General features: G+C 45.4%; 2 protein-coding genes across 3 annotated transcripts; both read left to right on the top strand.

The window, feature by feature from the left end:
* The first annotated feature begins 2,002 nt into the window (after positions 1-2,002).
* On the top strand, positions 2,003-12,299 carry LOC119956472 (ferritin heavy chain B-like). Of its 2 annotated transcripts, XM_038783746.1 has the most exons (5): positions 2,003-2,104; positions 3,301-3,447; positions 4,263-4,388; positions 4,620-4,776; positions 12,185-12,299. In XM_038783746.1, the coding sequence occupies exons 1-4, from the start codon at positions 2,003-2,005 to the stop codon at positions 4,773-4,775; spliced, it is 531 nt and encodes a 176-aa protein (XP_038639674.1). In that variant the 3' UTR covers position 4,776; positions 12,185-12,299. The 2 variants fall into 2 exon arrangements, with proteins under 2 accessions (XP_038639674.1, XP_038639673.1); XM_038783745.1 differs by lacking the exon at positions 12,185-12,299 and having other exon boundaries at positions 4,620-4,921.
* LOC119956500 (ferritin heavy chain B-like) lies at positions 9,698-12,299 on the top strand. The gene is made up of 4 exons (XM_038783777.1): positions 9,698-9,800; positions 11,358-11,504; positions 11,663-11,788; positions 12,028-12,299. The coding sequence occupies exons 1-4, from the start codon at positions 9,699-9,701 to the stop codon at positions 12,181-12,183; spliced, it is 531 nt and encodes a 176-aa protein (XP_038639705.1). The 5' UTR covers position 9,698; the 3' UTR covers positions 12,184-12,299.
* Positions 12,300-13,819: the final 1,520 nt, after the last annotated feature.

Raw genomic sequence — 13,819 nt, 5'->3', positions numbered from 1 at the left:
GCCTACCATGCTGCCCGTCTAAACTAAAATGTTCTCACTTCCGGGGTGCGTATCCCTCTATTCCCATCCTATTCATGTATTTGTCAAGATGTCCCTTAAATGTCACTATCGTCCCTGCTTCCACCACCTCCTCCGGCAGCGAGTTCCAGGCACCCACTACCCTCTGTGTAAAAAAACTTGCCTCGTACATCTCCTCTAAACCTTGCCCCTCACACCTTAAACCTATACCCTCTAGTAATTGACCCCTCTACCCTGGGAAAAAGCCTCTGACTATCCACTCTGTCTATGCCCCTCATAATTTTGTAGACCTCTATCAGGTCGCCCCTCAACCTTCGTCGTTCCAGTGAGAACATACCGAGTTCATTCAACCGCTCCTCATAGCTAATGCCCTCCATACCAGGCAATATCCTGGTAAATCTCTTCTGCACCCTCTCTAAAGCCTCCACATCTTTCTGGTAGTGTGGCGACCAGAATTGAACACTGTACTCCAAGTGTGGCCTAACTAAGGTTCTATACAGCTGCATCATGATTTGCTAATTCTTATACTCAATGCCCTGGCCAATAAAGGCAAGCATGCCGTATGCCTTCTTGACTACCTTCTCCACCTGTGTTGCCTCTTTCAGTGACCTGTAGACCTGTACACCAAGATCGCTCTGACTGTCAATACTCTTGAGGGTTCTACCATTCACTGTATATTTCCTACCTGCATTAGACCTTCCAAAATGCATGACCTCACATTTGTCCGGATTAAACTCCATCTGCCACCTCTCCGCCCAAGTCTCCAAAAGATCTAAATCCTGCTGTATCCTCGGACAGTCCTCATCGCTATCCGCAATTCCAGCAACCTTTGTGTCGTCTGCAAACTTACTAATCAGACCAGTTACATTTTCCTCCGAATCATTGAAATATACTACGAACAGCAAAGGTCCCAGCACTGATCCCTGCCGGCCATCACTAGTCACAGCCCTCCAATCAGAAAAGCACCCTTCCATTGCTACTCACTGCCATCTATGACTGAGCCAGTTCTGTATCCATCTTGCCAGCTCACCCCTGATCCCGTGTGACTTCACCTTTTGTACAGGTCTGCCATGAGGGACCTTGTCAAAGGCCTTACTGAAGTCCATATAGACAACATCCACTGCCCTACCTACATCAATCATCTTTGTGACCGCTTCGAAAAACTCTATCAAGTTAGTGAGACACGACCTCCCCTTCACAAAACCGTGCTGCCTCTCACTAAAACGTCCATTTGCTTCCAAATGGGAGTAGATCCTGTCTCGAAGGATTCTCTCCAGTAATTTCCCTACCACTTATGTAAGGCTCATCGGCCTGTAGTTCCCTGGATTATACGAGCAGGAATAGCTGCTCCTTCCAGCCTGTCCCCAAACACAGTAAATGGAGACGTGTCTGTGGGTGACGTTGGATTCAGTGATATTCCCCCCCTCCCATTCCCACAATTCCATTTCCCTGTCCAGTGGTTGGTTAGGAAATTCCCTCAAGGTGACCTGATTGTTTGAATATTGTATCAGCTCCACTGCTCCTGGGCAGTAACAAACTTGTCCAGGTTATGAAAACCCACTTCAGTAAAAGGAACCAATTATCATTGAGTTAAAATGGGAGAGTTCAACAACGAGACATTTTCACATCTGAAGAAGGTCAAGGAAAGTTAAAAACAGTGACATCATCAACCAGGTCTGGATTCCAAAACTCTGATTTGCTGTGGGTCTCGCGTCCCCCCCCCCTCCCCCTCCCCCCCTCCCCCTCCCCCCCCTCCCCCTCCCCCCCCTCCCCCTCCCCCCCTCCCCCTCCCCCCCCCCTCCCCCCCTCCCCAAAACCTCTCATTGGTTAATTGGTGCCTGGAATGGCCGGTTCCTGATTGGCTATCAGGGATTGTCAATCATCATTGGCATGTCATTCCCAGTCTGAATGCAGGATGTCCCAGTTGTATAAATACAAGAGCTTGTGGTGGGAAGGGTCAGTTCTAGAACTTATAAGAGTTAAGATGGCTTCCCAAGTGCGTCAGAACTATCACAAGGACTGTGAGGATGCTGTTAACAAGCAGATCAACCTGGAGCTCTATTCCTCCTATGTTTACCTCTCCATGGTGAGTCTTGTGTTCCTTGTCCTACTTTCTGAAAAGCTTGAATTTCTCCAGTGAAGTGTGTGTGATACTGGGTGGTGTTGAGTGAATGGACTGCTCCTTGTAGCAGCTGCTCTCCATTGGGAGGTTTAATGGCTGAAACTAGCTGCTGCCTGAATTTGGAGCAGAAACCTGGAAAGTGGTTGTTAGCGTTAGACCAGCTCCAGTTTCAATGGGGTTGGGTGACTGTAGTTGGGGACCCTGCTTGTTATCTACATTTCCAGTTGGCAGTGAAACACATACCTGGTGTTGTTCAGTGCACTCCGAACACTTGGTGTAAAATGTGTTTGAAGGATATTCCTTGTTCCATTAGGTGGGTTATGCACATTGAGGATATCTGCAGCAGATGGGCAATAGTTCAAGAAGGCAGCTCACCACCATCTTGGGGCAATTAAGGATGGGCAGCAAATGTTGACCTAGCCTGTCCTGTATAGATTAACTTAAATGGAGTGTTTCTGTTGTTATTGCCCAATTATTTTGATCATTTTGAAATGCAGTAACCATGATGGTGTTTAGTGCTCTCGGTGCCAAGGATCTGGGATCAATTATGGCCTTGGGTAACTGTGTAAACATGCAGTCAATCTCCTCTGTCTGTGGGTTCCTCTATGTGCTCTGATTTCTTTCCACACTTAAATGACGTGTAGGATAAATGAATTGCCCATGCTGAATTGCTGCTCAGTGCCTGGAACTGTGCCAGTTGGGTGGAGTCATGGGGATAGGGTGGGGGTGTTGGCTGTGTAGGGTGCCTATTCAGGGTTGGTGTTGGCTAGATGGGCTGAATGGCTTATTTCTGTGGTGCAGGGATTCTGTGCTTCAACAATTTGTGCACCACAAGGTTTCACCAACAACCAGCTTTTGTATGGAACAGTCACTGTGTATTTATTCGGGTATAAACATTTCCAGGATCAGGGGATCTCCTTTAGATGCAGTGCTGAGAAATGTTACATCTGACTGTCCACAGATGGAGTCTTGGTCCCCCATCTCCTCTGAATGGTGGGAGGATACTAGACCTCATTCTAATGCTGGATATGAACCATAATCCTGATCTCTTGGTTAGAGAAGACCTTTTCATGGTTGAATTAATTTAAAACTAATTAGCTGATAAATTGAGATTTCGGTGGGAAACGGTTGTGATTTGTAAAATTCTCTCTCTCCTTCAGTCCTTTTACTTTGACCGGGATGATGTTGCCCTGCGTCACTTTGCTGAGTTCTTCAAGGAGCAGTCGCATGAGGAACGGGAACACGCTGAGAAACTGATGGAATTCCAGAATAAACGTGGAGGCCGCATCATCCTGGAGGATGTCAAGGTTGGACTTGATAGATCTCTGCATCCCCTTTGACAATGCCATGGTTTAATGCAGTCACGCTATCCGTGCAATCCAATGGCCACGATGAGTTGGAAAGGCAGCTCGGTGCAGAGTTTCCTTTGAAAGCTGGTAAACTCCACTCCTGGGATCCTCTAGCTTGCAATGCCTTGAGATTTGTCATTATGGGCAGGATTCATAATGAGGAATCTCCTTTTAGCAAATCTGCATATGAGAACAAGATAATAACAGATTCCTGAGGTATCTGACCCTTTGGGATTCATTCCCTTTGCCTCAGACCTTGGGCGAGTGCTGTTCAGCACTGTGCCCCACAATGGAGATGGAACAGTGTTCATGGGGGGGTTTGCCCAGGGATATGGAGGGCTGCAACTGCATGCCCTTTGTGCAGGGTGGTGTCAGCTTGGCACAGCAGTGCTGTGTGGCATGGGCACTATCTGGATGCCAGGCTGGCATTTTTCCACATGTGATTGGGCTGAGGATGCTTGGCATGGGGAAAGGAATGTTTCAGGATGCCATTTGAAACTGGCCTCCAGATGTCTCTCCATAATGGGGGTTGCGGTGAGCAGTGCTCCCCACTGTACGGAACAGTCTGTGGCCTCGGCTGTGTGTTCCCCTTTCGGGCCTTTTGTTCAACACTAGTCGTGTTGAATAGTCATTTACTTTTTGGCTAAAAGTTCTTCCTCGGATACTTAACTTTCTGGACAATCACACCCTATATCCTTCTGTGAGTAATGTGAATTTCTGGTTGTTCTTCCTCGTGTCTGAATCCAATGAGCTGTCTGCCTTTCCTCTTTCAGAAACCAGAGCAGGATGAGTGGAGCAATGGTCTGGAGGCAATGCAGAGAGCTCTGCAGATGGAGAAGAATGTGAACCAGAGTCTGCTGGATCTGCACAAACTCTCCTCTGGGAATACTGACCCTCATGTGAGTTCTTTATTTCTGGGGGTATATTGGAGTTCCTAACCTTGTAGGTCTTGAAACTATTTGGAGGCTCTCCAAACCTAATGGTTTTGCTTCTGCTGACGGGAAGGGCTGGGTGAGATGGGTCTTGCCCTAGTTTCCAGGGGTGGAATAACATTGACGTCTGTCTGGAGGGAAGCTCCCTCAATCCTCTGCCTGCTGCTGGACATGAAATGTTGTTTTGTCTCTTTTCAGCTTTGTGACTTCCTGGAGACTCACTACTTGGATGAACAAGTGAAGATGATCAAGAAGCTCGGAGATCACATCACCAACCTGAAGAGACTGGGAGCCCCTGAGAATGGCACGGGAGAGTACCTGTTTGACAAGCTCACCTTGGGGGACAGTGACTGAACTGACAGTGGGAACAATCTTGTTCTGTTTGGTGGAATCAGATTGTTGAAGGCAAAAAACCAAATTCACTGACGTCTGACAATTGTGACCTGGTCTTGTAGCATCATTATAATTGTAAATAAATGACTTTTCTGCCTCCTTGTAAATTTGAAATCCCCTTTTATTTCCAGATATACAGTAGTTCATATTGCACCTAGTTACAATCAGCTATATAATTCTGAGCATCATTCTTCGTGATCATGGTGAAGGTCTAATTTCCATCTCCACATCTCAGCCAGAACCATGATTTGGGTTCACGCAGCTCTGTTTTTTAATATTGCACAATGCTGTTTGATCTTCTGAATGATTTAGTACAGGGTGTGATTATGAATCAATCAATATCCTAGGGTTACCATTGATGCGAAACTGGACTAGTGACATTAATACTGTGGCTACCAGAGCAGCACAAAGGCTAGGAATCCTATGGTGAGAACTCCACCTCCTCACCCCCTCCCAAAGCTGCTTCACCATCAAATCACGAGTGTGATGGAATACTCTCCACTTGCCTGGATGAGTGCAGCTCCATCAACACTCAGAAGCTCCACACCATCCAGCACAGAGCAGCCTGCTTGATTTTTTCCCCTTTAGACAAACATTCCAACACTCCTCCACTGATGAACAGTAGCAGCAGTGTACCATCTACAAGATGCACTGTGAGTAGCTCACCAGGATTACTGAGACACTCTCCAAACCCATGACCACTCAATGGGTGACATGTCAGCAAAGTGGTTCATTGTTACGTCACAGCAGCAGGGAGCCTGGTTTGGTTGCTGGCATATATCTGTCTGTGTGAGTCTGCACGATCTCCCAGTGTCTGTGTGGATTTTCACCCACCAGTCCCAAAAGATGTGCTTGTTCAGTGACCCTCTGAATTCCTCCTCAGTGATCCAGCCAACGGCCACTCGCACATCTTCTCAATGTGACTTAACAAACACCTTCCATTAATTTCCCTTAACCCATCTCCAAAATGGGTACTTGTTTAGGTTGGGCATCGAGCATTTCATAACCGATAATGTTCATCCCAATGGACCTCCATTTGTCTCCTTTGCCCCTATAAATAGAATTCCTACAGTGCAGAAGGAGGCCATTCGGCCCATCAAGTCTGCACCAATCCTTGGAAAGAGTGCACTATTTAAGTCAATTCAATGTTGATGCTACTCCTACAATTATCCATGTTTATAAATTAGTTTCAGGAATATTGTTGAGATCTGCACTGACTATAATGAATTTTCAGTCAACTACCAGTAAGCTGTGTGACAATGCAGCAACGGAATGGGCCATGGAGTGTTAAATACGCCGCACACCAAGTTTAGGATTCACTTCAGTAATAGAGAGGGATAGGTGCATGCAACAGTGCAAGGTTTACAATTGGGGGAAGGGTAAATACAATGCTGTCAGACAAGAATTGAAGCGCATAAGTTGGGAACAAAGGCTGACCGGGAAGGACACAAGTGAAATGTGGAACTTGTTCAAGGAACAGGTACTACGTGTCTTTGATATGTTTGTCCCTGTCAGGCAGGGAAGAGATGGTCAAGTGAGGGAACCATGGTTGACAAGAGAGGTTGAATGTCTTGTTAAGAGGAAGAAGGAGACTTATGTAAGGCTGAGGAAACAAGGTTCATACGGCGCTGGAGGGATACAAGATAGCCAGGAGGGAACTGAAGAAAGGGATTAGGAGAGCTAAGAGAGGGCATGAGAAATCTTTGGCGGGTAGGATCAAGGAAAACCCCAAGGCCTTTTACACATATGTGAGAAATATGAGAATGACTAGAGTGAGGGTGGGTCCGATCAAGGACAATAGCGGGAGATTGTATATTGAGTCTGAAGTGATAGGAGAGGCCCTGAACGAGTACTTTTCTTCAGTAATTATAAACGAGAGGGGCCATATTGTTGGAGAGGACAATGTGAAACAGACTGGTAAGCTTGAGGAGATACTTGTCAGGAAGGAAGATGTGTTGGGCGTTTTGAAAAACTTGAGAATAGACAAGTCCCCCGGGCCTGACGGGATATATCCAAGGATTCTATGGGAAGCAAGAAATTAAATTGCAGAGCCGTTGGCAATGATCTTTTCGTCCTCACTCAACAGGGGTGGTATCAGGGGATTGGAGAATGGTGAATGTCGTGCCCCTGTTCAAAAAAGGGAATAGGGATAACCCTGGGAATTACAGGCCAGTTAGTCTCACTTCGGTGGTAGGCAAAGTAATGGAAAGGGTACTGAGGGATAGGATGTCTGAGCATCTGGAAAGACACTGCTTGATTAGGGATAGTCAGCACGGATTTGTGAGGGTAGGTCTTGCCTTACAAGTCTTATTGACTTCTTTGAGGAGGTGACCAAGCATGTGGATGAAGGTAAAGCAGTAGTTGTAGTGTACATGGATTTTAGTAAGGCATTTGATAAGGTTCCCCATGGTAGGCTTATGCAGAAAGTAAGGAGGCATGGGATAGTGGGAAATTTGGCCAGTTGGATAATGAACTGGCTAACCAATAGAAGTCAGAGAATGGTGGTGGATGGCAAATATTCAGCCTGGAGCCCAGTTACCAGAGGCGTACCGCAGGGATCAGTTCTGGGTCCTCTGCTGTTTGTGATTTTCATTAATGACTTGGATGAGGGATTTGAAGGGTGGGTTAGTAAATTTGCAGATGATACGAAGATTGGTGGAGTTGTGGATAATGAGGAGGGCTGTTGTCGTGTTGTCGGCTGCAAAGAGACATAGATAGGATGCAGAGCTGGGCTGAGAAGTGGCAGATGGAGCTTAACCCTCAAAAATGTGAGGTTGTCCATTTTGGAAGGACAAATATGAATACGGAATACAGGGTTAACGGTAGGGTTCTTGGCAATGTGGAGCAGAGAGATCTTGGGGTCTATGTTCATAGATCTTTGAAAGTTGCCACTCAAGTGGATAGAGCTGTGAAGAAAGCCTATGGTGTGCTAGCGTTCATTAGCAGAGGGATTGAATTTAAGAGCCGTGAAGTGATGATGCAGCTGTACAAAACCTTGGTCAGGCCACATTTGGAGTACTGTGTGCAGTTCTGGTCACCTCACTTTTGGAAGGATGTGGAAGCTTTGAAAAAGGTGCAAAGGAGATTTACCAGGATGTTGCCTGGAATGGAGAGTAGGTCTTGCGAGGAAAGGTTGAGGGTGCTAGGCCTTTTCTCCTTAGAACGGAGACGCATGAGGGGCGACGTGATAGAGGTTTATAAGATGATCAGGGGAATAGATAGAATAGACAGTCAGAGACTTTTTCCCCGGGTGGAACAAACCACTACAAGGGGACATAAATTTAAGGTGAATGGTGGAAGATATAGGGGGGATGTCAGAGGTAGGTTCTTTACCCAGAGAGTAGTGGGGGCATGGAATGCACTGCCTGTGGAAGTCGTTGAGTCGGAAACATTAGGGACCTTCAAGCGGCTATTGGATAGGTACATGGATTATGCTAGAATAATAAAATGGATTATGCTAGAATAATAAAGTGTAGATTAATTTGTTCTTAAGGGCAGCACAGTAGCATTGTGGATAGCACAATTGCTTCACAGCTCCAGGGTTCCAGGTTCGATTCCGGCTTGGGTCACTGTCTGTGGAGTCTGCACATCCTCCCTGTGTGTGTGTGGGTTTCCTCCGGGTGCTCCGGTTTCCTCCCACAGTCCAAAGGTGTGCAGGTTGGGTGGATTGGCCATGGTAAATTGCTCTTAAAATTCTATGATAATCTATGATTAATCTAGGACAAAGGTTCGGCACAACGTCATGGGCCGAAGGGCCTGTTCTGTGCTGTATTTTTCTATGTTCTATGTGTGAAGCCACAACACAATAATAAAGGGAATTTGAGGAAACCATGGTGTTTCAGTCATTCCATGTTCCTGTCTCAGCATCATCACAATTTCTGGTCACTGTCAGTGTTTGTTATTCTCTGCACCACTCTGAGCTTCTCATCCCCATCACCATCCCCACTCCCTACAGGTTGTGATATTGAATATAAAGAGTTTCCTGAGGAAAGGATCAATCAGTAGTTCCCTCAGCATCAGTAACCCAGACCTTCAGCAAAGTCTCGTGTCCACATGGATGGCTATTTGAGTGACCATGTGATGTCCCTCAGTTTGGACAAAGCTCTTTGTGACCACAGGACAGTCGCTGCATCTCGGATCCTTTTTCACCAGAATCGGTGTAAATACCCGGATACACTTTCTCTTCAGGTGGGTCAACTGTGCCCATCGGTGACATCTCTCCCGAGAGGCTTCAGCCACATTGAAAGTTGACCATAAAAGGACTCATCCAATATACAACATTGACGGGCAGGAAAAGACCAGCTGCTCCATCCAGCCTGTCCCCAAACACAGTAAATGGAGACGTGTCCGTGGGTGACATTGGATTCAGTGATGTTCCCCCCTCCCATTCCCACAATTCCATTTCCCTGTCCAGTGGTTGGTTAGAAAATTCCCTCACGATGACCTGATTGTTTGAATATTGTATCAGCTTCACCGTTCCTGGCCAGTAACAAACTTGTCCAGGTTATGAAAACCCACTTCAGCAAATGGAACCAATTATCATTGAGTTAAAATGGGAGAGTTCAACAACGAGACATTTTCACATTTGAAGAAGGTCAAGGAAAGTAAAAGCAGTGACATCATTGAGATGAATCTGCCAACCAGGTCTGGATTCCAAAACTCTGTTTGGCTCTGGGTCTCACCCCCCACCCCCCAAAAGCTCTCATTGATTAATTGGTGCCTGGAATGGCCGGTTCCTGATTGGCTATCAGGGATTGTCAATCATCATTGGTGATGTCATTCCCTGTCTGAATGCAGGATGTCCCAGTTGTATAAATACAAGAGCTTGTGTTAGGCAGGGTCAGTTCTACAACATTTTGGTGACAGTGAGTAATAATAGTGAGGATGGCTTCCCAAGTGTGTCAGAACTACCACAAGGACTGTGAGGATGCTGTTAACAAGCAGATCAACCTGGAGCTCTATTCCTCCTATGTTTACCTCTCCATAGTGAGTCTTGTGTTTGGTCAACTTTCTGAAAAGCTTAAATTCCTCCAGTTGAATGAAGTGACTTTGTAAACTATATTTCCTCAAGTTGAAGAAATCACTGAGCAGTGAGAGTTTTCAGTGTCATTCTGGGTGGTGTTGAGTGAATGGACTGCTCCTTGTAGCAGTTGCTCTCCATTGGGAGGTTTAATGGCTGAAACTGGCTGCTGCCTGAGTTCGGAGCAGAAACCTGGGAAGTGGTTGTTTGCATTAGACCAGCTCCAGTTTCAATGGGGTTGAGTTACTGTAGCTGGGGAACCCTGCCTGTTATTTACATTTCCAGTTGGCAGTGAATCTGATTGTTGGTGTTTAGTGTTCCCTCAACATTTAATCCTATTGTAGTTTGAAGGTTGCTTATTTTATTTTGTGGGTGAAGTGCCTATACCATGTGGACTTAGTAGCTCAGTGCCAACTTGAAGGCAATTGGGGATGGGCACTGTCATGATATGTATCTATGTGTATACTGTATAATGAAGTGCAGACAGGCAGTGATTGACACACAGGATGACCAGTAGGTGAACAGAACAGCCAATCACCAGACAGGACATGACTACTATAAAGCCAGAGGGCACCAGGTTTCCTGCTCTCTTGGGACCCAGCCTCAGACAGTTGGAGTTTGTGAGCTAGACAGTGCAAACACCATGTGGGAGCTAGTATGTCTGATAAGGCTAGTACCAGGTCTCCAGTCAAGTCAGCATAGTGTCAACCCACAGTTGAAATAATAGTTGAGACATTAAATAAAATTGTGTTGCATCTTATCAAGTGTTTGAGATCTGTCTCTTGCTACACTGCATCAAGTGCAGTCCACATCGACCCAGCCTGCCCAACACATCAGGCACCAAATGCTGGTGCAGCCTGTGAAGTCCACATGCTGTAAAAAAAAAAAAATGATGATTTATTTAAAGTGGTGTCTGTTTTGGGTGCCCAGGCTGTTGTATGGTCATAATGTAGTAACTCATTTGTGAACTGCGGACTTTCACTAACCACCAGCTCCTGCTTGGGGAGGTCACTGTCAAATTGTCAATACCGCTGTATTGCTGGGGAATAATTGTTCTCCCGATCACTGGAGTGATTCTTTTTTTTTAAACTGAGAAATGTTACATCCACCTGGATGCAGAGTGTTGGTTCAACATTTCCTCAATACTACATACTAAGCTAATTAGGTAGCACAGTGGTTAGCACTGCTGTCTCAGTCCCAGGTTTGACTCTGACTTGTTGGTAACTGCCTGTGTGGATTTGGCCAGGCAGTCTAAATTTCCCCCTCGTGGATGATGGTAGGGTGGGGGAGTGGACCTGGGTTGGGTGTTTTTCTTTTGGAGTGTTGGTTCAGACTGGATGGGCCAAATGGCCACCTTCTGCACTTGTCAGGATTGAGTGCTGTATGTGAACCATAATTGCAAACTTTGGGATTTTTTTGCAGCTTTTCTTTTTTTTTTGAGTTTGGATTAGTGAAAACAAATTTGGAAAATTGAGACTCTTGTGGGGAGACCATTAATGGATTTGTGAAATTCTCTCCTGCAGTCCTTTTACTTTGACCGGGATGACGTTGCCCTGCGTCACTTTGCTGATTTCTTCAAGGAGCAATCACATGAGGAATGGGAACATGCTGAGAAACTGATGGAATTCCAGAATAAACGTGGAGGCCGCATCATCCTGGAGGATGTCAAGGTTGGAATGCAATCACTTTTGACTGATGCCACAGTTAAATGCAATAATTCTGTATCTTTGTGCTGTGTTGGTAACATGGATTTCTGCTTGCTTTTGTTCATGACTTCATCCTGTCTCTGAGTCCTTTGGAAATGAGCCATCTGCCTTTTCCCTTTCAGAAACCAGAGCAGGATGAGTGGAGCAATGGTCTGGAGGCAATGCAGAGAGCTCTGCAGATGGAGAAGAATGTGAACCAGAGTCTGCTGGATCTGCACAAACTCGCCTCTGGGAACACTGACCCCCATGTGAGTGGCGTTGTGTCCTTTTTTAAATCTAAAAGCTTTGGGGAGGGGGATGCGTTTGGGGAGACCAGGGATGATGATGATGAGCATCTGTAATCCAGGGATATGCTGGCATCTCTACCTTTACTTGATCATGAGGAAGTTTTGAACTCTGCATCCATCTCCATTATTGGCTTTCAAACTTTGTGGGGGAAACATCATGATCCTGGGAGATTTGATTGTTGTAACTTTCTGTCTTCCAGCTTTCTGACTTCTTGGAGACTCACTACTTGGATGAACAAGTGAAGATGATCAAGAAGCTCGGAGATCACATCACCAACCTGAAGAGACTGGGAGCCCCTGAGAATGGCACGGGAGAGTACCTGTTTGACAAGCTCACCCTGGGGGACAGTGACTGAACTGACTGCTGGGAACAATTTGGTGCTTGACAGTATGATGGTTGGAGGAATCCAGTTGTGATCTGGTCTTGTGAAATAAAAATTGTAAATAAATTATTGTTTTGCCTCCTTGTAAATTTGAATCTCTGTTTATTTTCATATTGCACCATTTACACAGCTACATTTGAGCACCATTCTTCTGTTGCTAGCAGGTTTCCTGTTGGCACCATTTAATCCAATAATCTTTTTCTGTGGATCTTCCCTGGCAGGGACAAACTTTTGTGCTCCTGCCTGTGGGATTAATCTAGACTGGTGCAGGCTGGTTAGGATCCATTGTTACAGCTTTAGCTGTCTTGATTTGTGGCGTGATCAGTTTTTGCAACATTTGTAAAGGGGACTAGAAAAGGCGTGAGATACCATTGCCTTCAGAGTCTAGTCTAGTCTAGATCAGTAAGTTGATTCTGAAGATGTTACACATATTTTGAAGCAAGTGATTGCCTAGCGAGTGAGCAAGTCAGGAAACCTATTTAACGTGTGTGGAACTAGGATGGTGTTTGGAAGCAAAGAGAAATTGATTTGAAGAAGCCAGTGGGAGGTAAGGGTTGGGCTCGTAACCTGGGAGTTCAAAATCCCATCTAATATTTTTTTTGGGGAGGGTATTGCAACATAATACAATGGAATGAAACTATTATTTTTTTCTTAGAAAAATTACCTGAGGAACAACACCAAGTTTGTTAATTTAAATACAATTACTTTGTCTCACATGACCTAAAATGAAATATCCTGAGATTGGTTTTCTTTCCGCCCTCCCCCAAACTAACTCATCCCACCTTCAAGACCCCCAACACGCTCTAAAGGAATGTTTAAAAAAAATGTTTAAATGAAAAGTAAATCTTTTGTTGCTAGTTTTGAACACGCCTTGCTTTAATACAGGTGAAAATAAAATGAAAATCACTTATTGTCACGAGTAGGCTTCAATGAAGTTACTGTGAAAAGCCCCTAGTTGTCACATTCCTGCACCTGTTTGGGGAGGCTGATACGGGTGTTGCTAGTTTTGAACACACCTTGCTTTAATACAGGTTTTCAGTTCTAAGTTTTGGCAGATTCATTCAGGTCGCTGCAGGTTCAGAAATACCGCAGCTTTTAATGGGGGGAGAGAGCAGGTCCTTTTTCTCTCTGTGACCAGGCCTCTGACCAGGCCTCTTCTCTGCTTTCCTTTAGTTCTCTGGAAATTGTCCAACTTGGGCAGGCTCCAACCACCACCTGTTACCTGTCAGAATACAGCCTTTTAGGCAATTCGATGTCCACCCACCCAACCAAGTGCCACCCCATCATCTCTTGGGTGCCACAGAGCACAACGCCGTATAATATTTTGTAAACTCTCTCTGCTACATGACCTAAAGATACATGTCCATCAAGCATCTGTCAATAACTGCAAAAATAAAGAGGAGAAATAAGATATTAGCAGGAAGGGCCATTACAGCTGTAAAAACACAACGGCTTTGTGGAAGGAAATATGCCATGTTAGCTTAGTCTGATCTACATGTGAGTCTAGATCCACATCAATGTGGTTGATTCTGAAACGGCCCAGCATTCAGTGGAAGGACAATTAGGCAGAGACTAGAAATACTGCCCACCGCTCATGAATGAATAAGCA

The sequence above is a fragment of the Scyliorhinus canicula genome, chromosome 23 (assembly GCF_902713615.1).
Source record: "Scyliorhinus canicula chromosome 23, sScyCan1.1, whole genome shotgun sequence".
Taxonomy (NCBI): domain Eukaryota; kingdom Metazoa; phylum Chordata; class Chondrichthyes; order Carcharhiniformes; family Scyliorhinidae; genus Scyliorhinus; species Scyliorhinus canicula.
This window is presented reverse-complemented; position numbering and strand designations above follow the sequence as displayed.